Below are 26,851 nucleotides of genomic sequence, written 5' to 3'. Positions count from 1 at the left end.
CTCTTCCTCTGGATGGGCCATCATTTCCTGCTTCTTCATTTGTTATGTACTCTTTTGTCCACACAGTAAATTTTAATATTTTAGAATGTTAACTCTTGGATTTATTCCCTGAGATGTCTGTCTTTTGATTTTATAGACAGCTGGTGATAGGACAGATATTTTCTTGAGTTGTCAGCCCTCCTATCAGCAAGGTCTGCCCGAGGAGAATGTGGTGTTCAGGGTCTTAGCTGTGTTTGTCTCAAGCTGTTTTCATCTGGAAGGCAAATTCTGGGAGGAGAGCTTGCTGGAGAGGAGTTTCCCACTCAAAACTGGACCAGGGACCCACAAAGGAGGTGTGAGACTGGCTCTAAAGAGGTCTGGGGCAGGGTCAAGAAGGCCACCAGGATCTTTTTCCTCAGCTCCCCAAAGCTGAGCTTCCTTTTTTTTCAGTCTACTAAATTTATTTTAACATTTGTTCCCCCTAGTATTTATTTATTTTTAATCCACATTTTACTCATCTGTCCATACAGTAGATAAAAGGACCATCAGACACAAGATCTTCACAATCACACAGTCACATTGTGAAAGCTATATCATTATACAGTCATCTTCAAGAAACATGGCCACTGGATGGAGCACAGCTCTACACTTTCAGGCACTTCCCTCCAGCCTCTCCAATATACCTTAACTAAAAAGATGATATCTATATAATGCATAAGAATAACCTTCAGGATAACCTCTAACTTTGTTTGAAATCTCTCAGCCATTGACACTTTATTTTGTCTCATTTCTCTCTTCTGCCTTTTGGTCAAGAAGATTTTCTCAATCCCTTGATGCTGAGTCCTAGCTCATTCTAGGATTTCTGTCCCACGTTTCCAGGAAGGTTTACATCCCTGGGAGTTATGTGCCACATAGAGAGGGGGAGGGCAGTGAGTTTGCTTGTCATGTTGGCTGAGAGAGAGAGGCCACATCTGAACAACAAAAGAGGTTCTCTGGGGGTGACTCTTAGGCCTAATTTTAAGTAGGCTTAGCCTATCCTTTGTGGGGATAAGTTTCATGTGAACAAACCCCAAGATTGAGGGCTTAGCCTATTGCTTTGGTTGTCCCCACTGCTTGTGAGAATATCAGGAATTCTCCACATGGGAAATTGAATTTCCCCCCTTTCTTGCCATTCCCCCAAGGGAAGTTTGCAAATACTTTTTTATTCACTGTTCAAATCAGTCTGGGATTTATCGAGGCATCACTCTGGACAAATCTACAAAAGCTCATGCCCTAATCAAGGTTCCATGTACTTAACGGTGTTCAATTGAACTGTCCGCATAAGTTATATTTGGAAATGCACTAGTCAAAATATAAATTTTGTACCAAATAAACATTTTTTGCTTTAATCTCAAAGATAAATTTAAGTTTTAAAATATGAATTAACATCTATTTTCGACAGCTTGCAATATTGAGATTCCTTTGTTCTTCCTCATGCAAAAACATTTCTAAATTTGCACATTTAGTCACTATCATTATACACTCTAGGCATTCCTAGATTATACCATCTCAGTCTTTATCATCTATCTTTCCTTCTGATCCTATTTGTGCCACAGGCCTTCTCCCTCTATCATTCTCACCTTCAGTTTCATTCAGTGTACTAACATTATTGTATTACAGTTAGGTAGTATTGTGCTATCCATTTCTGCATTTTTACAATGGGTTCTGTTGCAAAATCTGAATCCCTTCAGCTCCAATTACCCAATATCGACCCTATTTCTATCTCCTGATGGTCTCTGTTTTTAACTGAAATTCTCCAAGTTCATTCACTAATTTTAGTTGATATCAGTGAGTCCATAAAGTATTTATCCTTTTATTTCTGGCTAATCTCACTCAGCATAATGTCCTCAAGGTTCATCCATATTGCTACATACTTCATTACTTTATTCTGTCTTACACCTGCATAATATTTCATCATATGTATATACCACAGCTTGTTTAACCACTCATCTGTTGATGGACATTTTGGTTTTTTCCATCTTTTGGCAATTGTAAATAATACTGCTATAAACATTAGTGTGCAAATGTCTGTTTGTGTCCTTGCCCTCATGTCCTCTGAGTAGATACCTAGCAATGGTATTGCCAGATCTTATGGCAATTCTATACTTAGCTTCCTGAGGAACCGCCAAACTCCCTTCCACAGCAGTACCGTGTTACATTCCCACCAGCCGTGGATAAGTGTGCCTCTTTCTCCATATCCTCTCCAGCACTTGTCGTTTTCTGTTTTATTGATAATGGCCATCCTAGTGGGAATGAGATGATATCTCATTGTGGTTGTGATTTTCGTTTCCCTAATAGCCAGGGAAGTTGAACATCTTTTCATGAGCCTTTTAGCCATTTGTATTTCCTCTTCTGGGAAGTGTCTGTTCAAGTCTTTTGCCCATTTTGTAATTGGATTGTCTGTCTTTTTGTTGTTGAGTTGAGCAATCTTTTTATATACTCTGGATAATAGACCCTTATCTGATATATCATTTCCAAATATTGTCTCCCATTGTGTACACTGTCTTTTTACTTTCTTGACAAAGTTCTTTGATGTTCAAAAGTGTTTAATTTTGAGGAGTTCCCACTTCTTTCTTTCTTTCTTCAATGCTCATGCTTTGGGTTTAAGATCTAGGAAACTGCCTTCTCTTATAAGATTTATAAGATTTATAAGATATTTCCCTATATTTTCTTCTAAAAGTCTTATGGTCTTAGATCTAATGTTTAGGTCTTTGATCCATTTTGAGTTAATTTTTGTATAGGGTGTAAGATATGGGTCCTCTTTCATTCTTTTGCATGTGGATATCCAGTTCTCTAGGCACCATTTATTGAAGAGACTGTTCTCTCCCAGGTGAGCTGGCTTGACTGCGTTATCAAAGATCAATTGTCCATAGATGAGAAGATCTGTATCTAAACATTCTATTTGACTCCATTGGTCAGTATATCTAGTACCATGCTGTTTTGACCACTGTCACTTCGTAATACGCATTAAAGTCAGGTAGTGTGAGATCTCCGACTTCATTTTTCTTTCTCAGGATACTTTCAGCTATTTGGGGCACCCTGCCCTTCCAGATAAATTTGTTTATTTGTTTTCTATTTCTGCAAAGTAAGTTTTTGGGATTTTAATTGATATTGCATTGAATCTATAAATCAATATAGGTAGCATTGACATCTTAACTATATTTAGTCTTCCAATCCATGAATATGGTATGCCCTTCCATTTATTTAAGTCTTCTGTGATTTCTTTTAGCAATTTCTTGTAGTTTTCTTTGTATAAGTCTTTTATATCCTTAGTTAAATTTATTCCCAAATATTTTATTGTTTTAGTTGCAATTGTAAATGGAATTTTTTTCTTAATTTTCCCCTCAGATTGTTCATTACTAGTGTATAAAAACATTACAGATATTTGAGTGTTGATCTTGTAACCTGCCACTTTGCTGTACTCATTTATTAGCTCTAGTACTTTTGCTTTGGATTTTTCCAGGTTTTTGACATATAGTATCATATCATCTGCAAACAGTGAGAATTTTACTTCTTCCATTCCAATTTTGATGCCATTCTATTTCTTTTTCTTGCCTAAATGCTCTGGCTAGAACTTCCAACACAATGTTGAATAACAATGGTGTTAGTTGACATCCTTGTCTTGTTCCTGATCTTAGGAGGAAAGTTGTCAGTTTTTCCCATTGAAGACGATGTTAGCTGTGGGTTTTTCATATATTTCCTTTATCATGTTGAGGAAGTTCCCTTCTATTCCTATCCTTTGAAGCATTTTCAGCAAGAAAGGATGTTGAATTTTGTCAGATGCCTTTTCTGCATCAATTGAGATGATCATCTGGTTTTTCTGCTTTGATTTGTTGATATGGTGTATTACATTAATTGACTTTCTTATGTTGAGCCATCCTTGCATATCTGGGATGAATCCTACTTAGTCATGGTGTATAATTCTTTTAATGTGCTGCTGGATTCGATTTGCAAGAATTTTGTTGAGGATTTTTGGATCTATATTCATTAGAGAGATTGGCCTGTGATTTTCTTTTCTTGTAATATCTTTGTCTGGCTTTGGTATGAGGGTGATGTTGGCTTCATAGAATGAGTTAGGTAGCCTTCCTGCCTCTGCATTTTTTTTGAAGAGTTTGAGCAGGATTGGTACTAATTCTTTCTTGAATGTTTAGTAGAATTCACATGTGAAGCCATTTGGTCCCGGATTTTTCTTTTTGAGGTGCTTCTTAATGACTAATTCAATTTCTTTGCTTGTGATTGGTTTGCTGAGGTCGTCTATTTCTTCTCGAGTCAATGTTGGTTGTTCATGCCTTTCTAGGAAGTTGTCCATTTCATCTACATTGTCTAGTTTATTAGCATAAAGTTGTTCATAGTATCCTCTCATTACCTCCTTTATTTCAGTAGGGTCAGTAGTTATGTCTCCTCTTCCATTTCTGATTTCATTTATTTGCATCCTTTCTCTTCTTCTTTTTTCAACCTCAGTAAGGGTCCATCAATCTTATTGACTTTTCTCATAGAACCAACTGCTGGTTTTGTTGATTTTCTCGATTGTTTTCACGTTCTAAATTTCATTTATTTCTGCTCTAATCTTCATTATTTCTTTCCTTTTGCTTGCTTTGGAGTTAGTTTGCTGATCTTTCTCTAGTTCTTCCAAGTGGACAGTTAATTCCTCAACTTTTGCTCTTTCTTTTTTTTTTTTTTTTTTAGATATAGGCATTTAGGCCAATAAATTTCCCTCTTAGCACTGCCTTTGCTGCTTCCCATAAAATTTTATATGTTGTGTTTTCATTTTCATTTGTGTCTAGATATTTATTGATTTCTCTTGTAATTTCTTCCTTGACCCACTGGTTGTTTTAGAGTGTGTTGTTTAGCCTCCATATATTTGTGAATTTTCTGGTCCTCTGCCTATTATTGATTTCCACCTTCATTCCTTTATGATCTGAGAAAGTATTTTGTATGATTTCAGTCTTTTTTAATTTATTGAGACTTGCTTTTTGCCCCAACATATGGTCTATCCTTGAGAATAATCCATGAGCACTTGAGAAAAAGGTGTATCCTGCTTTGTGGGGTGTAATATTCTATAAATGTCTGTTATGTCTAGCTCATTTATTGTATTATTCAAATTCTCTGTTTCTTTATTGATCCTCTGTCTAGATGTTCTGTCCATTGATGAGAGTGGGGAATTGAAGACTCCAGTTATTATGGTAGATGTGTCTATTTCTCTTTTCAGTGTTTGCATCATGTGTTTTGGAGCACTCTGGCTCAGTGCATAAATATCTATGATTGTTATGTTTTCTTGTTGAATTGTTCCTTTTATTAATACATAGTGTCCTTCTTTGTCTCTTTTAATTGTTTTACATTTGAAGTCTAATTTGTTGGGCATTAATATAGCTACTCCTGCTTTTTTCTGATTGTTGTTTGCATGAAATATCTTTTCCCAACCTTTTACTTTCAACCTATGTTTATCCTTGGGTTAAAATGCATCTCCTGTAGACAGCATATAGATGGGTCCTGTTTTTTAATCCATTCTGCTAGTCTATGTCTTTTGATTGGAGAGTTTAATACATTAACATCTAATGTTATTACTGTAAGGGCAATACTTTCTTCTACCACTTTGCCTTTTGGATTTTATATGTTGTATCTAATTTTTCTTCTTTTTACCTTTACTGATAGTCTTCATTTCTACACTGTTTTTCACACCTCTCTCTCCTGTTTTTTCTATCTGTCTCTAATGCTCCCTTTAGTATTTCTTGCAGAGCCAGTCTCTTGGTCACAAATTGTCTCAGTGGTTTTTTTTGTCTGAAAATGTTTTACTTTCCTCCTCATTTTTGAAGGACGGTTTTGTTGGATGTAGAATTTTTAGTTCGCAGTTTTTCTCTTTTAGTATCTTAAATATATCATGCTATTGTCTTCTCACCTCCATGGTTTCTGCTGAGAAATGTGTACATAGTCTCATTGGGCTTCCCTTCTATGTAATGGATTGCTTCTTTTTTGCTGCTTTCAAGATTCTCTCTTTCCTTTTGACATCTGACATTCTGATTAATAAATGTCTTGGGGTACGTCTTTTTTGGATCTATTCTGTTTGGGGTATGCTGCACTTCTTGGATCTGTAATTTTAAGTCTTTCTTAAGAGTTGGGAAATGTTCAGTCGTAATTTCATCCATTAGTATTTCTCCTCCTTTTCCCTTCTCTTCTCCTTCTGGGACACCACAACACATATATTTGTGCACTTCATGTTGTTATTTAGTTCCCTGAGTCCCTGCTCATATTTTTCCATTGTTTTCCCCATATTTTCTTTTGCTTATCAGATTTCAGATGTCCTGTCCTCCAGTTCACTAATCCTATCTTCTGCATCTTGAAATCTAACACTGTAGGTTTCCATTGTTTTTCATCTCTTCTACTGCACCTTTTATTCCCACTAGTTCTGCAATTTGTTTTTTCATACTTTTGATTTCTTCTTTTTGGTCATTTCTTGCCTTCTTTATATCCTCCCTCAGTTCATTGATTTGATTTTTGATGAGGTTTTCCATGTCTGTCCTAACATTCCAAATTGATAGTTCAACTCCTACATCTCATTTGAATTGTTGGTTTGTTCCTTTGACTGGGCCATATCTTCAATTTTCCTAGTATGATTCATTATTTTTTGCTGGCATCTAGGCATTTAATTCCCTTAATTAGTTTAATCTGGAGATTGTTTTCACTTTTTTTTTTACCTAGGATTTTCTTCCTGGATGACTTTGTTGTCTATCTGTTCTTTGACATTCAGTTCAACTTATTCTAGGCCACTAGCTTATGTTTTGTTTAACAGATCAGAATTTTTTTTTCCAGTTTTTGTTTTCTTGTTTCTTGCCCTGCCTATATAGTGCCTTTTTTCCCCTTAAGGAGTTCTACTTAGGTATTATAGACCCTACTCAGATTTCCCAGGCCAAACTGTCCTCCTCTCAGGAGGAAAGAGTCACCTGCATCAGTTTTCCCTGATGGTGAGAACTAGCAGGTTGAAACTTTCCTATGAAGCCTTTGGACTCTGTGTTTTTCCTATCCTGCCCAGTATATGGTGCTTGTCTGCCTGCAGATCCCACCAGCATAAGGTGATGTGGTATCTTTAAGTTCAGCAGACTCCGCCTGCTGGGATGTGATTGAGACAGAGGAGAGGTTGCAGGCTGGGTTTAATTGCTTCAGTTTTCCAGACCCTGAGGTCTGAATTCCTTGAGGGAGGGATTCCACCTGGGCTGGGCCCTACCCCTCTCTTAGGGAAGGCACAGCCTCCAGACAACCTCTCAAACAAGCTTAATTCTGCCCATGCCTGGGGCAGTTGGAACCTGAGAAGCCCAGCAGCTGTATCCAAACAGGAGCCAAGCCATAGAAAAACAGCCTCAAAAAAGAAAAGGAAAAGAAATTCTTTTCAGAGCAGGTCCCCCATTCCTCGGATTTGCTAATTAAGAGCTAAAGTTGGTACATTGCTTTGTGTATCTTCAGGTCCTGTGTGCTCCCTCTTTTCCTCCAGGGCCCAGACCCTTTCAAGTATTTTGTGCTGTCCAATCCAAAAAACGTCTGTTTTTGTTTTTTCTTTTTCCATGAGCCCTGCCCCCTTTGCACCAGGGCAAAACCCAGCAACCTCAGCTTTGACTCAGGGTTCAGCTGAGCTGAGGACCTATTTTTAGTAGTCAGAATTTGTGAATTAATTCTGCAGTTGGAGCTTGGTCACGCTCAGCCCCTGCTGCTGGTAAAGTCTCTTTCCTTTCTCCTCTGGGAAGCAGCCTGTAGGGAAAGGGTGCTGGCTGCTGCAGCTTGGGGAACTCACAGTTCTAGATGGGCTCACAGCTGGTCCAGCTTGTCCAGACTGAGATACACTGTGTGTCCGGTCACTGATGTGGCCCCAGCAGTTGTTCTGTAGTGTTCCTGGCTATTTACTAGCTGCTCTGGAGGATGAACTAAATCCTACACCTCACTAAGCCACCATCTTGGCTCCCCTCCTCCCTATAGTATGCATCTGAGCTTTCTTGACATGCCCACAAATGCTGCCCTTGAACTTGTGCCCCACTGCCCTGAGGAAGCCTACCTTCCATAATACTCCCTCGCTGCCACTTTTATCTGCGGTAGGTTGGAACAATGGCCACCCTCCTAACTGGGTCCCCAGAGATCTGAAGTTACTATTCAAAAGCTGTGCTCAGCAATCAGTAGTGCCCACCCCTGATGTTGGAGAAGAGAATTTTTTTTAACATATTTTTATTGTAAAATATAAGATATATACAAAAAAGCAATAAATTTCAAAGTGTGTTCTAACAATTAATTATAGAACAGATTTCAGAATTTGGTATGGGTTACAATTTCACAATTTTAGATTTTTCCTTCTGGCTGCTCCAAGATACTGGAGACTGAACGAAACATCAATATAAGGATTCAGCAATCATACTCATTTGTTAAATTCTATCTTTCTGTCATAACTTCTCCTTCTCCTTTGATCCTTCTCCCAATCTTTAGGGCTATTTGGATTATGCCCATTTTAACTTTTTCATGTTGGAAGAGACTGTTGATAATATGGGATAAGGGATGGAGCTAATTAATGTTCTGGAGAGGCTGGCCCCTCTGGCTTTCAGGACTTATCTGGCCTAGGAACCCATGTGGAAGTTGTGGTTTTCTGGAAATTTTTGTAGAATCTCAAATAAAGACCTTTATTAGGGTTGATAGGAATGGTTTTGGTTAGAGTTTGGTAAATCATGATAATTAATAATATCTAGCTGAAACTAGTGTAAGAGTTGCTCTAGAATAGCCTCTCAACTCTGTTTGCACTCTAGCCACTGATACCTTATTTTATTACATTAATTTTCCTCCTTTTTGTCAGGAAGGCATGGTTGATCCCATTGTGCCAGGGCCAGGCTCATCCCTGGGAATAAATGTCACATTGCCAGGGAGCCTTTCACCCCTGGATGCCATGTCTCATGTAGGGGAAAGGGTAATGATTTCAATTGCAGAGTTGGACTTAGAGAGAGAGAGAGAGGCCACATCTGAGCTACAAAAGAGGTTTTCTGGAAGTACCCTTAGGCATAATTATAGGTAGTGTTAGCTTCTCCATTACAGAAATAGGTTTCACAAGAGCAAGCCTCAAGATCAAGGGCTTGGCCTATTGACTTGGGAGTTCTTATGTTTGAGATAGTATCAGGGGTAGGGAAGAGGATTTTTATGTCCCTTTCTCTGACCGGCAAACTAGTCAGGGGCTGGACCCACAAGTGACCTATCACAAGAGTGGAGAATGAGTGTCATTTACCACTGCCACCTAGAAAGCAATTTATTGGTCTTTGCTATAATTTACCAGCTCCTGCCTTCCACTCTTCCCTGCATGCTGTTCTGTGTTTTACTGACTTCTGGAGTTTCAAACAGTTGTTTTAGATGATTCCTGCCTGTTTAATAGTTGCTCTGGTAAAAGAACTGAATCCCGGAGCTACCTACTCTGCCATCTTCCCACAAGGATGGGTCTCTTGTTTTCTTGACCTTCTAAACTTTCAAATTCAAGCTGGGAAGTTCACCATGAATTCTTCTTAGAGTCTCCCTTTACTGACTGTTCTGTGGTTTATCGGTATATGGGGATCTGTTTATTTTCTCCTTGGGAATCTATTGCTGCTTTTAAATTAGCGTTTTCTTGAGCTTCTGAACAGTAAAATTAATGCATTTCATGTTATCATGAAATTAGAGTCCTTATGAGGAAACTTAAATGACTTTTGCAGAACCGAAATTATATGAAGCATGTAAGAGTTAATTTTTGAAACGTTAGAACTCAGTTGTCACCTACAGTTCCTTTTAGTGATGAAGGGGCTTTTCAAATAAGATGCTCCTTCTGCCTTTGTCTTGACTAATTATCTCTATGGTTTAACATAGAATGCTGGGTTTGACCTTGCTGATTTAACCACCTTGCTTCTTCGATGTAAAAATTCTCTTCTTTACCAAATGATAGGTAAATATAAGAAAATAATAATAAGTAATGATTCCCTGAATTATTTCTACCCAAACACTCTGAATTTGCTCAGTAATACTCAACACCAATGTTATGGGAAGTATTCTGATTTGAAGTAAAAAAGAAAATGTACCTGCTTACCTACTCACCACCCCTCAGTCTTGGAACACTGCGTATCAAGGAAATTGTACCCTAAAGGAGTAGTCTAACCCCCCATAAAGAAAACTAGGCAAACTTCTCATCAATAACTCTGAGAGCTATCCTGGTTGGGATGAGAAAATGCAGCAGAAAAGGCAGAAATAGTTGCCTCATTCCCTGTTATTCTGCTTTCCCACTTTCCAACCTAAACATTTTCTCTTTTTGTCCTTTCTTCCTCCTACATCCCAATTTGTGTGTCTCAGTCTGGAGTTTATATAATTTGATTAAAAACCCTGGTTTTTATGCCAGGGTTGGTTAAGGCAGAATGCCTTCTTGGGCTCCTATCTTTACATACAGAAACAAAATCAAGAGTTGGGACTATATCACTTCTCCTGTTAAGAGACTTGACTTAAGAAGGCAAGAACGATTCCATAGAAGTATGACACCTCTTCCTAACCCTATCCATCCATTCCACAAATAATAATTGAGCAGCTCTTTGTGCCTAGGAAACTAAAACTAGGAAAGTGCCAATCCTCAGATAGGCTCATGCAACCTAACCCTAACTCGGACCATCTAATTTGGAGGCCAATGCTTTTCTACTCTGCTGGCAGTTATTACATGGATCCAAACTAATTTAATTTAGGATGATTCATCTTGTACTGAAGTTCACATTTGACCTATTAATTGGTGGGGAGGTTGTTAAGGAAATTGATATCATCTATGTGATTCTAAAGACTAAGGTATAGCTTATTTTTTAAAAGTTGTGCTTTTAAAGAATTTTGTTCTCCATTTGTAAACATCCAGTGGATGCTTTTCTTTGACCAGGAATTCATTTCGGAGTACCCAACTATAGCCTCAGTTCTTTTCTGATCACCTTCCATAGAGATGGCTCACCCTAGGATTATATCGTTCCAAACTTGTCTCTTCAGCTACCCTGATTTCCTCTTTCCCTCAGTCAAATCAGACATCACCACTATAGGAAGAAACCAATCTTACTTCATTCATAATGGGCCTCAAAAGTCGTCGTTATTTTCAAGGCCAGTATAGTAGGCTCTTACCCTTTTGGTATCCTGGTCAATGATCTAATGAGTAATTGGTTGGTCTTGAATTCTTGACTGTCAGTATATTTGCATCTCAGATCTAGAGGGGCTTTGAGAGGTTATATATTTCAACTCCCCTTTCTCTCATTTTATCAGTGAAAAAACCAGAGGTCAGCAAATAAAATAACCTGCTCAAGGTCACAATGCTGGTTAGAATCAGGGAGGGGATTGGATACCAGATCTTCTGGGTCCTATTACTTGAGTTTTTTCCCAGTACATAGTCCCTCCCTGAGAACCAAGAAGAATGTTTCTATAATGAAATTGTTTATATTTCTGTTGCTTTCAATTAATGTGTATGTTTGGGTGCTAAATCATGAGTAAATTTATTTTCTATTCAGAAGTAAGGCAGATAGAGGATCCTCCTTTATGCAAACTGTCTGATGGCATTATAATAGATTTTAGGCATGTTTATGTAAGTTTGAGCTGACCTTGAGGTTTTTCCTTGAACCTGCAAGTGAAAAGAACCATTGTTTTGTTTGTTTATTTGTTTGTTTTTTACTTAGTCATTAGTCATTTGATAGTACTTTCGATTGCCAGCCTTGTGCCTCACACTAGGCTTACGGATAATTAGTATTTGCTCATTTATCAGCCTTACCAGTGCAGCCTATTGCTCAAACATTCTTGGTAATAACAAACTGTCTATATTTGCGAGGAAGAAAGTACTATTTTAAAAGATTCAGTAATCAATCAAAACCTCTTCCTCATTTGTATTTGTCTTCCTCCAAATAGTTGGATTATCTAGTCATACTTCTATAGACATATATGTATGTGCATATAAAAATGTATAAACACACACACATCCTTATTTGGAAAACCCAAACAAAAAATAATTTTAAAATAATATAATCAATTCTATACATCTAGTTAAGGATGTCAAAATAACTTTTTATCATTTGATAATTATATCATCCCTAAACCAATTCATACTCAAAAATGCCACCCAGAAAATAATATTCATGTCAGATTACAACTGCATGAGGATGGCAAACCCATATAAATCCAGTGTTAACTAATTTTCCTGAATTTGGACTATTAAAATATTATTACTTAGTTATGAAGAGGCATTAGATATCTTATTTAATTCTTTTTTTTTTTTAATTTCCAATCCACGTTGAAGAAAGGGTGAGCCTGAAGTCTGATGCAGGATGTAGCTATTGCTATTCAAATATAATCAGGAAGTCCTCTCGCTTGATTATCTCAGTAGATACTCTTAAAGTAGGGGTAATATATACACAGCTCTTTAGCTAGATAGGTTTTCCCGATAAGACATCTGTGCAGTGAGAAGCCACTTTGTAAACTAAATTTGGGATCGCTTCAAATGACATCCTCCTTGTTTACAAATTTGAAGTTCATTTAAGGTACTTGGCTGATTATGACTTCCTCTAATTTAAAATGTATTGCTGTCTTTTGTCATCTGTTAATATAACATTAGTATTTACTTCTACTGTTTCCTGACCTCTGCAATCTGTACGTCATTTTTACACCATTGCATAAAATGGGATTAAGATTTTTATCTGAGTTTTATCTGCTGCTGCAGTGTTTTATTCCATTTTAGTCGAACAACATTTCAAATGGTTTTATCTATTTATTGATGAATTTCCTATAAATATCTCTATTACTTCCCCAAAAGCCCATGGTGTATGATGGATAGGGATCTGTTTTGAAAACATTCGTAAGTCATCATATTAAAAACATTACTTAGAGCTGCAGAATTTTACTCACACTGTAAATATGGATTTTTAACACAGGCTTTATTTGTACCAGAATAGTGGCTGACCTCAGAAGAGTCAGCTGCTGTTTGTGGAAGTGAATGGAGTTGTTTTCCCAATGGACTTTCTTTTGGCGGTGGGTGGGTATTTCTTGGAGATGTTTGTGGCCTAGGCATAGTCATGTTTAACAGCTAACATCACCAGTCAGGAAATGATGAGAAGAGGAAGGAAGGAAATTTAGAAGATGACTGAAACCAAAATTGAGGGAGCAATGGAGGAGCATTCCCACCGAGAACAGATGACCTTGTCACTGCAATTTTTTGGACATTAAGTCCTTATACAAGGTCTGCCTCATGTAGTCTTCTGGGTTTCTCTTAGGGTATTCTTGAATTTAGTTTAAAAGCTACCAATATCATATTGCTTTGAGCTGAGCCATTCAGCTGGCTAGGATCTAGAAGAATTACTCTTTTTTTTTTTATTAATTAAAAAAAAATTAACTAACACAACATTTAGAAATCATTCCATTCTACATATGCAATCAGTAATTAGAAGAATTACTCTTATAATTAAAAACACCAAAGTCAGGCACATGCATGCAAAGGACACAGACTTCTACCTCTCTCTAGCTTCTGAAGATATTGTAAAGAAATCTAGAAGCGTGGTCTTCCAGTTGTCAATACTTTGAATGTGTGATGAGTAAAAAAAATTAACTAACACAACATTTAGAAATCATTCCATTCTACATATGCAATCAGTAATTAGAAGAATTACTCTTATAATTAAAAACACCAAAGTCAGGCACATGCATGCAAAGGACACAGACTTCTACCTCTCTCTAGCTCCTGAAGATATTGTAAAGAAATCTAGAAGCGTGGTCTTCCAGTTGTCAATACTTTGAATGTGTGATGAGTAGATGGAACAGTCTTACATCTTTCAGTAGAGGAACTGTTAAGAAGGGTTTGTCTATTTTGCCCCCACCCCCAAATGTTGGCTATTTCAGAATCCATTAACGAAAAATAAACAGTTGATCTTAAGTCATAAGGATGAGCCTAGCAAACATTTGCACTCTTATTGATGTCAAAAGTATCTTTCTGCCAAGCTCTAAAATGCACCTTCAAAAACTACTGAAATTATACAAGAACTTTAGTAATGAGCTACAAATGGAGTTTAGTATTGATGAATAAAAGTCAATGTGTATGGTGAAAGGACAACTTACTGTGATAAATGGGCTCACCATTAGGAAAGATCAAATTATTGACTATCTAGGACAAGGGGGAAAAGCCTGATTATAGCTAACCTCTACAGGTGAGAAGAATTAGCCACAACAGCTGTTCAGGAAAAGCTCAAAGACGAATGTAAAGAGAATTCATTAAAATACATATACCAAAATAGACAGTAACATTCTGTTAACAAATACATTAGTGGCACTAGGCTAATGTATTTCTTTGGCCATGCCTGGGTTCACCTTTTCTTTTGCTTCAAATGGGTTCCCTTTAGGCTTTCCAGATTCCCACTCAAGGAGGTCCAATTCAGATTTTGCATCTGGACCACCTTCTTGCAGGGAAATTCTCTGCACTCCTAAAGGCCATGCGACTCTTGGAATGTCGCCTCTTCTGCTCCAGCTAGTTACTTTATCCTTTACTTCAACAAGAGCACAAGTTGTATGAGGGTTCATTAAATGTACCATCAATTTTTTACCCTTCACCCAGCCCAGCACAGAGCTCTACCCATAATAAGCACTAGATCAATATTTGTTGATTTCATCATTTTTGAAATGATTCATTAGAGAAGTTTTGGTCACACTCATGTGAGAGTTTAATGATGAAATACTACGGGAAACACCCAAAAGCACAATTGTAGGGATTAACCTATCAGATGAAAAAAAAAAAGGAGAATAGTAGTAATTAAACTCTCCCATGTCTGTTCCCAATTGGCAGGTAGGAATATCTTCTATGGTTAGTTTAATTGGATGCTCTATAAACTACCCAGTAAAAATGACAAATCTTGTACCATTCCAGAGTGGGAAGGTAAACGGTAACTAAGCAAAACATCTGAAGAACAATCCTCTACACCACTTCCCCCAGAACCACCATGCTTACACAAATACACCATACCCTCAGAAATCAGAGCCAGCGACAAAAATAGCTGCATGGTATCTACTAGTGTTTGTTTAGTGATAATCATGAGGCTGAAACTACATCTAACTTCTTTCACTTTCCTGGGGTTATTGTATCTAGAAACAGCTTTGTAGCTATGCGTTGTAGTTCTAATACCATATCCTCTTCCTCTTTGAGACAGAGTCTTCCAAATAGGTGGCACTTGAGATAAATATTTGTTGGAGAAATGAATAAATGAAAGTTTTAAATTATGAAAGAAAGTGTCATTATGGAATGACAAATGAAATACATTTGCGGAAAGGCTATAAGAAATTTACCTGCATGGTTCTTTCCCTCTTTTAAACGCTAGTGTAAATGTCACAGGAAATTGACAAATGAGATGTATACAGATAAAAGTTATTAAACTGGGCCAGGAAATCTTAACCAATACAATAGTGTTCTGCAACTTTGGTGCATTTAACTATCTCACTTAAACATTTCACAAACATCTATGAATTTTAAAATAATCGATTAACAGGACATAAGCCAAGGAAAATGAAATTAAAGGCAGTTATATATCACTAACTACATAGACTGTACAATATAAAAGGCCCTGAGCTTTTCTCTGTGTAGTTATCCTCCTTCCAAGTCATTGACTAAACCATGCCACATATGTGCATCCTTGGTCTCAAATAGGCCTAAACAAGAAACTGAACAGATCTAGTGGAAAGATAATTCAAAGCACATATCCTCATGGATCAGTAGGACACCTGGCATGGTACCTTTACTTTATTCACTTGTTCATTCCACAAATCCTTAGAGAATACCTTCATTGGCTCAGGCCTGATTGCATGCTGGACTCACAGTGATGCGTGAAGTAGACGTGGTCACTACCTCCATACTTTTTTCAGAAAGTTCAGATGTACAAAATGAAAATTTGGGTTTACTCATTTGAAATAAGGTTTCCAGACATATATCTTTTTCATATTTTGTTACTGTTCTAGTTTGCTAGTTGTCAGAATACAATAAACCAGAAACAGAATGGCTTTTAAAAAGGGGAATTTAATAAATTGCTAGCTTACAGTTCTAAGGCTGAGATAATGGCCCAATTAAAGCAAGTCTATAGAAATGTCCAATCAAAGGCATCCAGGAAAAGATACCTTGGTTCAAGAAGGCCGATGAAGTTCAGGGTTTCTCTCTCAAGTGAGAAGGCACATGGGGAACAGGGTCAGGGTTCCTCTCTCAACTGGAAAGGCATATGGCGAATACAGCATCATCTGCTAGCTTTCTCTCCTGACTTCTCTTCATGAAGCTCCCTGGGAGGTGTTTTCATTCTCCATTTCCAAAGGTCACTCTCTGATGGACTCTCTGCTTCTCCTGGCTATGTCATTCTCCTCTCTCCGAATCTCCTATTCTCCAAAATGTTTCCTCTTTTATAGGACTCCAGAAACTAATCAAGACCCACCCAAATGTGTGGAGATGCACCTCCAGCTAAGCCAGTTTAACAACCACTCTTGATTAAATCACATCTCCAGGGAGATGATCTAATTACAGTATCAAGCATACAATACTGAATAGGGATTAGAAGAAACAGCTACCTTTACAAAATGGGATTAGGATTAAAACATGGCTTTTCTAGGGTACATACATTCTTTCAAACCAGCACAGTTACCCAATATTTTAGAGAAGCAATGAGTTCAAGCTCTATTTTCACATTTCCATAGCACGGAAAGGTACTGTGTATTCCTGGGGAGACTGTTTGGGGGGAGAATTTGGACCAGAATTATTTTACGAGTCTTCTTAAAAACATGTATATGTAGTCCCTAGGTCATGTTACCAAAGCTATGGACACTCCATTCAAACAGGAGGTGGCACGTGGGAGGTGTGAAAGCTGCTGGTGCAGCTTTGGGTCTCAGTGAATGTGTGACGTGACACAGTCTCCAGCTTCTTTGTGCTGCTCTCTTGTCTCCTGATGGGGTTTAGTAACAGTGACCAGGCCCACTCCCCTGTGCCAATAAGCATATTGTATTTAATGTATGATTTATAAATGCATAGTTAATTTATGGTTTATAAGTAATGTATGTGTTATCAAGATATAAAGAGACAGTGAGAGCATTTACTGGAGCAACTTCTGATAGATAAAATCCCATGTACTCAATAGTATGGATATTTATAGTGTTTGGCTTCAAACAAGCAACTGGAACATAATTTATTTTGGAGCCTTCCTTTGTTTTGTTTTGTATTCACTGAGTTCCTTCATGAAGACAATGCCTTTTGCTGGCAAAAGGGTCCTAGAACCAATGCAATACAGAGCTGTGTAACTTACAGAGATAATAATTTAATACAGGTATTACAACTTGTAGAAGAATACGGAAACTTGAGTCTTTGTTTCCCAAACAGAATTAATGGGGGTAATGTCTTCATGGGAAATAGACTCATGTCTCAATAGACCTAACATTCAAAATATCAACCCTCCTTTTTATCATTTTCAATGTAGTTTATGCATTCCATATTTTTATACTCTTAAAAGAGACTTGTTTTCAATGTAACCTTTTTTAATTACCATAGTTTTAATTTAATAAAGGGAGCCAAAATATATACTTATGTGTTCAGCCGCTGTGACTTGTGTGATAGAAGGAACCACTGTGTCAGTGTTAAGTTAGTCTTTCTAATTGACCAGTCTGATGGTCCTTTCTCGGTGTCTGTTGCCATTAATTGACTGCATTGTTTTAGATTTATGCATTAAAAATAGGATTTCTACTTTGAAGGGATCATTTTGTTACTTTGTAGCTTTTAAGCCGAAGCCAAGAACTTATTTTTCTTCTAAGATAAAGTCACATCTATAGATTTTTCAGCTAATTACATGTCTGCCAATAAATACTTAGAGGATACATTTTATTTCAATTTATTATTTGTATTTACATAGTGTGTCCCCAGAAAGATCTGTGGAACTGAAAGGAAATGTTTATTGGTTCTTGTTACTACTTTTTCATTGCTCTCTCAGTCTCTCTCTCTCTCTCTCTCTCTCTCTCTTTTATTTTTTTTTATTTTTATTTTTTATTTTTTGGTCTCTCTTTTTTAATAGCTCCAGTCAGTCTGGTCAAGCATGACAGCAACTCAAACTCGGCAAACTTCCAAGATGCTGAGGATGTGCCTGACAGATGTGTCTTCGAAGAGTCCGAGAGTCCAGGTGAAAGCCATTTAAAAATAGTCAAGTATAAAATGATAAATTTGACAGAGCTTTGGGGTCCTTGGAAGGGGGTGGGGAGAGGACATTGTAATGCTGTTTTCTCTTAGCAGCTGCACTGTCAAATCAATGGTCACCTCCAGGGGTCACAGTGAGGGGCTGTTATCTTCTCCTCTTTCATCAAGAATTCAGTCCAAGGAAGCACAAAGGCTTTATGACTGAGAAGGGAAGCTGACACTGTTAGTTCATTAACATCAATTTTAGCCTAACCTGGTTAATAGAGGCAGAGATTCAAAACTGGAGAAATGGCAACATTTTAGATATTTCAAATAATGGGATCTAACGAAGAGCTCAGGGGAAGTGGAGCATTTGCGAGAAAAGAAAACTGTCATCATTACAATTCTGTTTACCTTTCTAAATACAAGCAGGGCTCTATCTGTGATGAGAGGATTTTAGCATGACAATAATGGATGTTGTCAGCTCTTTAGAACAAAACAAAACAAAAGGAAAAGGTAGCCCCTCCTCACACAATAAAATTCCCCGTGTCAAAGTTACTTATATTTATATTCTGTTTTTAAAAAGAATAGACAGAAATGTGTTGGAAGGATCCAATCAGAAACATGTAAGTGTAGATTTTTGTTTCTGTCTTTGTGTTGCTTTGAAGCACAGCTAGTCATAACAACTAATTAATTTTAAAATACTGTAAAAGTTGGGGGACTTTCTTAGATCGCTACAAAGCCATACAGGGCTAGAAGTCACCTTATTACCCTGAGTGAAAGAGTTAACTCTCGTCCCCCCTTATGTCTCCCACTTGATATTTTTCTTTCCTGTTTCATCTGGCGGCTATCAACTATCTTTTCGCATCTTTGTGTGCTGATCCATGTATCATATTTTTGATTCATCCTCTCTGTGGCCTGTCAGCTTAGTTAAGAGATTTCCAAATCTTGTAGCCTCTGCTGACAGGGGGCAGCTGCAAACAGTCCCCTGATCCTTCCCCGAGGAGAGCTGCTGAGATTTAATTTTCAGTGAAAGGTGCAGCCTGCAATCTATGTCAGGTCCCCTAAGTCATCTGGGAACCCCGATAGGCCCAGTGGCGATGGCATTGCATTTCAGCCTCCTCCACTACACCGAAGTTCCTCCAAAGATGAGCCATCGCCGGGCACCCATCTCAACCACCCTTCTGCCTCAGCGCCCATGTTGCTGAGAAATGGCATCTTTAGAAGGACAGAAGTGTTTAATCAGCCAGCTAATCCCGCCCTTGCCATAACACCTAAAAGAACAAATGTCAATCATTCTCATTCTAAAAGGAATAAAGTAGTGGTGGCATTACATTTCTACAATAAAAATTATTTTAAAATCACTGTTTAGTTTTGGCTAAAATTGCCCACTTTTGACTACATTTTTTAAACGTCTTAGTAAACAGTTTCCTCTCACTTTGTCAGGAAGCTCAGTTAGTGAGCCGAGTTTTTTTGTTTGTTCATTTTTGTTTCTTTATCTAAGTGTTCACTGTTTCTGGTAAGAATAGATCAGGCTGACACCATTGCAAAAGTAAAATGAATTCCAGTCATCCCTTAATAGGAGTGGAATAGTGGTAGGATTCAAAACCTAACCTACACTAGCTGATTGATACAAACAAAAGGATATATTGAAAAAGAAAGATAAGTTGGAAAAATACAAGTGCTGATCTGATATAAAATCTGAACTTAAAAAGTGAGTCCTGTTCTGTACATCGGACATCATTAAACTGGTAATAAAGAATGAATTACTCTGGCTTTTTCCTCTGTCCATTCCTGCATTTTAAGACATCTTGCCTTATAGGCCCAGAACCCTCTAGAGAGTTCACTACTGGTCTCACTGCCTTCCACTGAGAATTTGTGGCTTGGTTGTCATGGAGACATCGTATTTCTCCAAGAATTGCTCATATTGATCCGTGGCCAGGCGTAAATGGCCAGGCGAGTGTGAGGAATAAAGGGGGCTGGGCAGGACTATAAAATGACCAGGGCTTGGGGGTTGGAAATAAGCTCATAGCAAACACTTAGGTAAAAAGAAAGAAGCAGTTTTATTTTGTTTCAGAATTTCTTTCTGCACTTTGGGCCATTGTCTTCTTTCACTATGAACTGAAAGAAACTTGTTAGTCACTTGTCATGTCAGATCTTTGGTGCTTGTCCTGACACAGCTGTCAGCCTCCCAGCTCTGTGCAGTTCAGGGACATACAACAAAGAGGCAGCAACATGAATTATTTATTGTTCCTTGTGTGGATAAAATTCTGTGATAAGAAATTAAGACACTTCTGACAGAGGTGCTTCTTTAGTAAGAAAGATTTTGAGGAGGGAGTGTATTTGAGAGGCAGAATTCTTACAACAACATGAAGAAAGATAAGTTTTGTATTACTTGTATGGATTTGGTGACATAGCAGGACTTTCTCGAACTGTGAAAATGTGACCGTCCATTTTTCAGTGGCCAAAAATGAACTTCAAGATATCATGCCACTCAAGCGCAGGGGCTCCAAAACCATAAACATGATATTTTGGTCCTTTGATTACCTCTATATACTATGTGTAGGAGGTGTTTCTTGGAAAGACTTAACCACCTTAGTTAGAAGAGAAATGAAAAAAATTGGGGCTTTGAAATGGTGTGCTCTAGGACACTCCAGTGGAGTTGCTTCAGTAGCTAAGTCTATAATTACATTAGTATATTTGTGATATGGAAAGAAGTGCAATTAAATCTAAATGCATCATTCTTAACATTTGCACCTGCAATATACCACTCATTTAAAATTCCTTTGAACATTTCTATCTACATGTGAAATCTTCCAGTTACAGAGTTGAATGTGGTCAGTCTTCAAGCTTTAATGGATATTGACCTTACGTTGTTTCATCTATGCAGTGCTAAATGACTAATATATTTATTATATCATTTTGAATGAAATGATCAGTCTCTTGAACAGCATATAGAAAATGAAAGCAAAAAATCATTTTCCCACCCAAGCACAGTTCAAAAATATTGCCTCATATATGGTCCTTTATGAGTAAAGCCTTTTCTTTTGCAAATCCTCTAAACATCATTTTACTTTGGCACTTACAGCTTTATATTGCTAATACCAACTAATTTGCATGTGCAGAGATCAAGAGGGACAGGGAAAGAGAAATAACATTTTTTAAAAAAGGTGAAGTTGATATTTTTTAAATGTTAGAGAATTTTAAAATGCCATTAATAAAGTCAAAATTTTAGAATTTGTATGAAACAGTAAAATTTTGCAAAATGATTATCTTTGAACATAATGACATTTGAACCTAGTGTATATATTGTTTAGTTCTACACCATCACCACTGCTTCTTTAGTGCTAAATTGACTGGGCGAACCCATTTGTAAAGGGGCTGGAGTCTACAAAAGGTCCTAAATTGGATGTCTTGTGGCGTGGTTGCTTACCTGGTCTCTAGCGCACTCTACCTTATTCATCATGTCATTGTGATCTCTCTATGGGTTCAAGCTGTATACCCAGGTGAGAGCCTGTGGAGTCCATTAGGGTTGGCAAAGCAGCTTCAGACCAGAGCATTCCTGTTACTTTGACCCTGCTAGTGAATCTGGAGGTCTTGTCTTTGGAATAATTCATTAGCAAAGAGTTTTGACTCGCAGGTGAATCCCAGATTGAAGTTTCTGGCTTCGACTCTGTGAAGTCTACTTGCTTCTTCGCTGGCATTTATACATTCCTGAAACCTTTGGGAATAACTTTGATGTCTAGTAATAGAAGCACTGAGACAACATTGTGAACTTGCAGCTGGCTTTTTGGAGATTTTAGGGCCATTAGGCTCTTTAAGGCCTGGTCCCTCCTGAGTCTGAAAGATGTTATCAAAAAGTAGTTCAGTTTAGTCTTTGGCCCGTTAACATCTTGTTAAGTGTTTCCTAGGCAGTGATTAAAGCTTAAACCCCCTGCTCCAGAGGAACAATTTTGTCCATTGCCCCTCATCTTTGCACTCATAAGGATACAAAATTTAGTGTGACATTCACAGTTTCACTCCAAGTATTAATGAGAGTCTTTGAGCTTTTATCACCTTGTTGGTTTAGAAAATTAAGAATTTTATTTCCTTGTTCACTAGAGGCAGTGCACTTAAAAGCACCTTCAATTGAAAATAGTGGTGACAAAAGCTTAGAAGTCCAAACAAATGCATTCAGATAAGAATTTTTATGTCATTCTGAAGGAGTTTATAATCAGTATGCATTCTGCCCTTAATAGAACATTTTAGTTGTTTCTGTCTAGCACATTATGTGCAGATCTATATACATCATTGTCAATCGATATTACATTTGCATGAATCTAATGAACAAAACTAGCTTTCTCACAGAGTTTCCAAGGCATACTACATTGTGAACACCAAAGTGGATTTTTTTTTCCTTACTATTCTGGCTCATGAATCACCAGCAAAAATCAGGTAACAGAAAGTAGGACAGATTCAGGAGTGGAGTGCAGGAGATGGCTGATGATGATGCATGAAGCAGAAAAAATGTGGAACATGTGAGCAGCCCATCAATCATAGCCATTGGGAACACACTTCTTATGGTTAGTGCTAAAAAAATGTGTTCTAGAGGAAGCAAGAATAATTTCAGTAGTAAAAACATTTAAGCTGTTCTTCTCATTATGTTTGACAAAATAAATATTTTTTAATTGGCCCAAAGGAAAAAAAAATTAAGCATCAATCTAATAACTTACCCAAGAACATAGAATTGTAGGCTAAACTTATACGTATATATATATATGTATATATATAAAGTATATACTTATATACTTAATATATAGTATTGGTTTAAATAAGCCAAAGAATTCGCCCTTTGAATTTTTGCCAATAGGAGTGGAAGTTAATATGCTTGGTCACATCTTCAATATAAATGTGTTTAGAAATAATTAACTAAGGCATGATGCTCAAATTAGTTTGATAGTCAAATTAATTTAAACCAAGTGACTTTTTTAGCCCACAATTACAACCATAATTGTACAAGTAGTATGAGAAATAAATGTTCTTGAATCTATAAGTCAAACCATATTTCTACTAACATTATAAGATTCAACCCCAAAGCTGGTTTTTCTATGTGTGCTTTTAGGATTTTTTAAAAATTCTTTTTAGAGGTGATTATGCTCAACCCTTCTTCTATTTCAGTGCCAATAAAGTTTAGGAAAACTTCCAAAAAAAAAGAAATTCAACCCTAAAGCTGCAGTCATGGATCTCTCTAAGAACAATCTATAGAAATTTACTAAATTCAAAAAAATACATCTTGTTGAAAGCTTTCATCGTCCTTGACATTTTTTTTAAATCTACCTGTATTAGTAATATAAGCAATTGAAATGTATTTAACTGGGACATTGATAATTTATATGACAAGAATGTTATGTTGGCATTTCCTTTTGTGATAGTTAAGAAATATAGAAGTTATAAGCAATCCTCCCCTCCCTTCCTTCCTTCTTTTCTTCTTTCCCTCCCTCTTTCCTTTCCCCCTCCCTTTCTCCTTCCTTCTCTCTCTGCATTCCTTTCTTTTTTTCTTTGTTTATTTTATCATATAACCCAAGTATCTGTTTTCTTGCTAGGTGAGACAAAACACCATTCATGGATAGCCATGGTGTGCTCCTGCAAGGTGTGCTAAGTGGACTCTCATCTATAGGAATTGGAGAAACCCAAAACATGCCCTTTGTTTATCATTGAATATAGGCGCTGTTGTTATTAGTTAAGTATTAAGCTGCAATGCCATTTGCTAATAATTTAGCCAGGGCATATTGAAATCAATTACTGATTAAAATTACCCAAATTCACTTAAGTAATTGTCTAAATCATTTTATATTCCTGCTTCTAACTTTTCTGTTAATATTTCCACTGAGGAATGCCAGCCTTCAGACATCAATGTACTCCTTTTTTAGATTTTCTTCCATCTTTTCAGTTCCTGAATTATGTAATAATTAAATGTTGTCAGCAAATAGCCCATCCCATTTTGTTGTCAAATAGCCCAAATAAGTGATACACTATATAATAGGGACCAACCTTGTGCACTCTCGTTAATTTGGACTTCCTATGTCATAAAAGATAATGTCTTTGGCTAAATGTTGATCTTGTTGGCCATTTCAGTGTAAGCTGGAGAAGGGGAATCTACTTATGACACATCACAATTGATCCTTATAAAGTATAAACTCTTGTAGTTTTCCCAGAAAGAAACTAGACTAGCAGGAATTCTAAAACTAAAATATGCGAAGCAATATAAATAGGGACAGACATAAAGTGCTCATTTATTAAGGCCTTTAGTGATCTGAATTTTATTTGTCATGATTTATATCTACAATTCCTGGATTTATAGAAAATCATCAAAAATATTATTTATGTGCATATATTATAAACACATATATAGTTTAGTCCACAGAAGAATGGAAATAATGTCATATGTATGGTTTATATCTCTATCTCATCTCTCTATCTAAAATGGGGAAGTGCAAGTCACTTCAACTCAACAGACATTTCTTTTGAGCACTAACATCATACAGCAGGCCCTGTGCTGGGACAAGAGGGCAGAGAAGATGAAGAGATTGGAGAAGAGAACTGTGCATTTGAAATAGCATGGTCTCTACCCTTACAGAGCTTCTAATTAATGATTAACCTGAAATGAATATATCATAATATAGACATGAAATGTTTGTGACTCCTTTAAAATAGATTAAAAGTAAATGTTCTTTACTTCCTAAAATGTTTTGCCTTGTCATTTATTGAAATTATGTTTAAGAGTTGAACTTCATTTCTAATATGAGTAATTATGGACAATCATTATCCTTTGAAAATGGCTGTGTATATTTTTTCCCACCTTTGGAAGTAGCCAAAAGCTACTTGGAGCAAGTTTCAAAGAAGATAGCAAGCTCAGCAATGGAATGGTATTTTCTTGCATCTTATATATTGATTCTAAAGGCTTTACAAGCGAGCCTACCAACAACATTTTAAATGATGGAAATATGAAATAAGTAAATAGCCCTGCAAAAGGGCAATTTTAATGCTTACAACTAATTTGGATGCCTAAGTTCTTGTATGTGTATTAAAGATATGTATCCAGTATGTATATTTAAAAATTATTTTGTACCTACTTCCAATTATTTCCTTTCCAAAGAAAAATGAAAGTTTTAAAAGTTGCCCTAATTAACAATTTTCAGGTCTAAGGAAACCAGTAGTGAATCCCTGATAAGTATTTTAGGATGTCACTAGCCATTTGAAATTAGAACTGTCATAATCCTATAATCAGATTTTTAAAGTTTTTTGCATCATATCTTAGGTAGAATATTAAAAGAATTTTAAATAACTTTAATTAAAATCCTTTTGTCATTATGAATTCTGCATACCAACACTATTAACTATCAAAATTCAATCTCTGAAAATGAGAGTTTTAGAGGTATTTACATAATGCTTTCCTAACATCATGTACAAGCGTGTTTATGACACAAATTTACTAGTCTGTTTAGAGATGATTTCTCTTGTTTATATTGACTTATATTCAACATGCTTCAGTAATCTCTGTTGTGAGGAGACTTAAAATAGCAAATTGTACCTAGTTAAATGGACTAACCATGTGGTGATCCTAACCATTTGGTAGCACAGCTAGAAACTCAAGTTGACTGCCTCTTGATTAAGTATTTGTCCTTTTCCACTCTTAGCCCTGGGTAACAGGGATAAGTAGAGTCATTACATTAGCAAGCATGTTTGTATCCATCCTATTCCTTGTCATTGTAATAAATGACTCATTGAATAAAATCCTCTTGTTTCCTTTTGTTTGTTTGTTTAGTGATTCTTATGATTATATATATTTCACACCAAAGAAATACCATCTTTTCAAATTCGCAAGCCTGGGTTCTTTTATTCTCTGTGAAAATACCCGTTGGCTGTTTGCAGAGGACGGTTATCCTACTCGAAGAATCTGTTTTTGCAGGTGGAGGCCCCACTGCCGTGTTTCCCAGCAGAGTGTCTCGCTGTGCTTTGCAGAGCCTCATTGCTTCATCCATCAGAGACCTCCCTCCCTCATGGGGGTTCCCCCAGAGCTGCTCTAGGAGGTGGTATAGAGAAAGCCATCTGAAAACCGTGAAACACTTCAATGTAAAGGACAATATTATAAAGACATAATTAGAGAAGCAGCCTCAGGCCTTGCACATTCTGTTGCTATTTCAGAAACTAAATTAAGGTACTGCTAGAAAAATGACTGGAAAATGTTTGCTAAACATTAACATTCTATCTCTAGATGGCCACGTCTGGGTGATTTTGATTTCCTTCCTTATATATTTCCCTCCCAATGCTCTGTATTTTCTTGAAAGACCTTTTATAATTATATATAAAAGAACATCCTTTTAGAAAAGATATTCTTTTCATCAAGCTTTACAGGGCACATTAAAATAATTGAATTATTAAATTATCGTTTTTTTAACTATTAAATTATGAAATTGAATAATTAAAGGCTCAGAGTACATTTATTCCAATGGATTATAAAACCTTACTTTCACAGAGTGGACTCATTCATGCAACGTTTAAAAAATTTTATATTGCATACATGTTGATTGCTCAATTATTTAAATGCAGTGCTATGTGCCTTTTAATTCTCTACAAAGAGTATTTAATAAGTGAACGGTCCATCGTTGTCTAATTTCATAAGAAAGTCACTGCTTTGTA

The 26,851-nt window shown here is 36.8% G+C and overlaps 1 protein-coding gene across 7 annotated transcripts in view; it reads left to right on the top strand.

Annotated features, from left to right (window-relative positions):
* WDR72 (WD repeat domain 72) overlaps positions 1–25,909 on the top strand; it is a 243,348-nt gene extending 217,439 nt beyond the window's left edge. For all 7 annotated transcript variants that reach the window (XM_077127950.1, XM_077127948.1, XM_077127947.1 and 4 more), the window contains 2 exons: positions 18,075–18,179; positions 23,755–25,909. In XM_077127950.1, the coding sequence (XP_076984065.1) occupies positions 18,075–18,179; positions 23,755–23,810 (161 nt within the window). In that variant the 3' untranslated portion in view covers positions 23,811–25,909. The remainder of the gene's footprint in view (positions 1–18,074; positions 18,180–23,754) is intronic.
* Positions 25,910–26,851: the final 942 nt, after the last annotated feature.

This window comes from Tamandua tetradactyla, chromosome 14 (genome assembly GCF_023851605.1).
Source record: "Tamandua tetradactyla isolate mTamTet1 chromosome 14, mTamTet1.pri, whole genome shotgun sequence".
In the NCBI taxonomy this organism is placed as follows: domain Eukaryota; kingdom Metazoa; phylum Chordata; class Mammalia; order Pilosa; family Myrmecophagidae; genus Tamandua; species Tamandua tetradactyla.
Note: the sequence above shows the minus strand (reverse complement) of the source record. Positions and strands in the feature narration are given on the sequence as shown.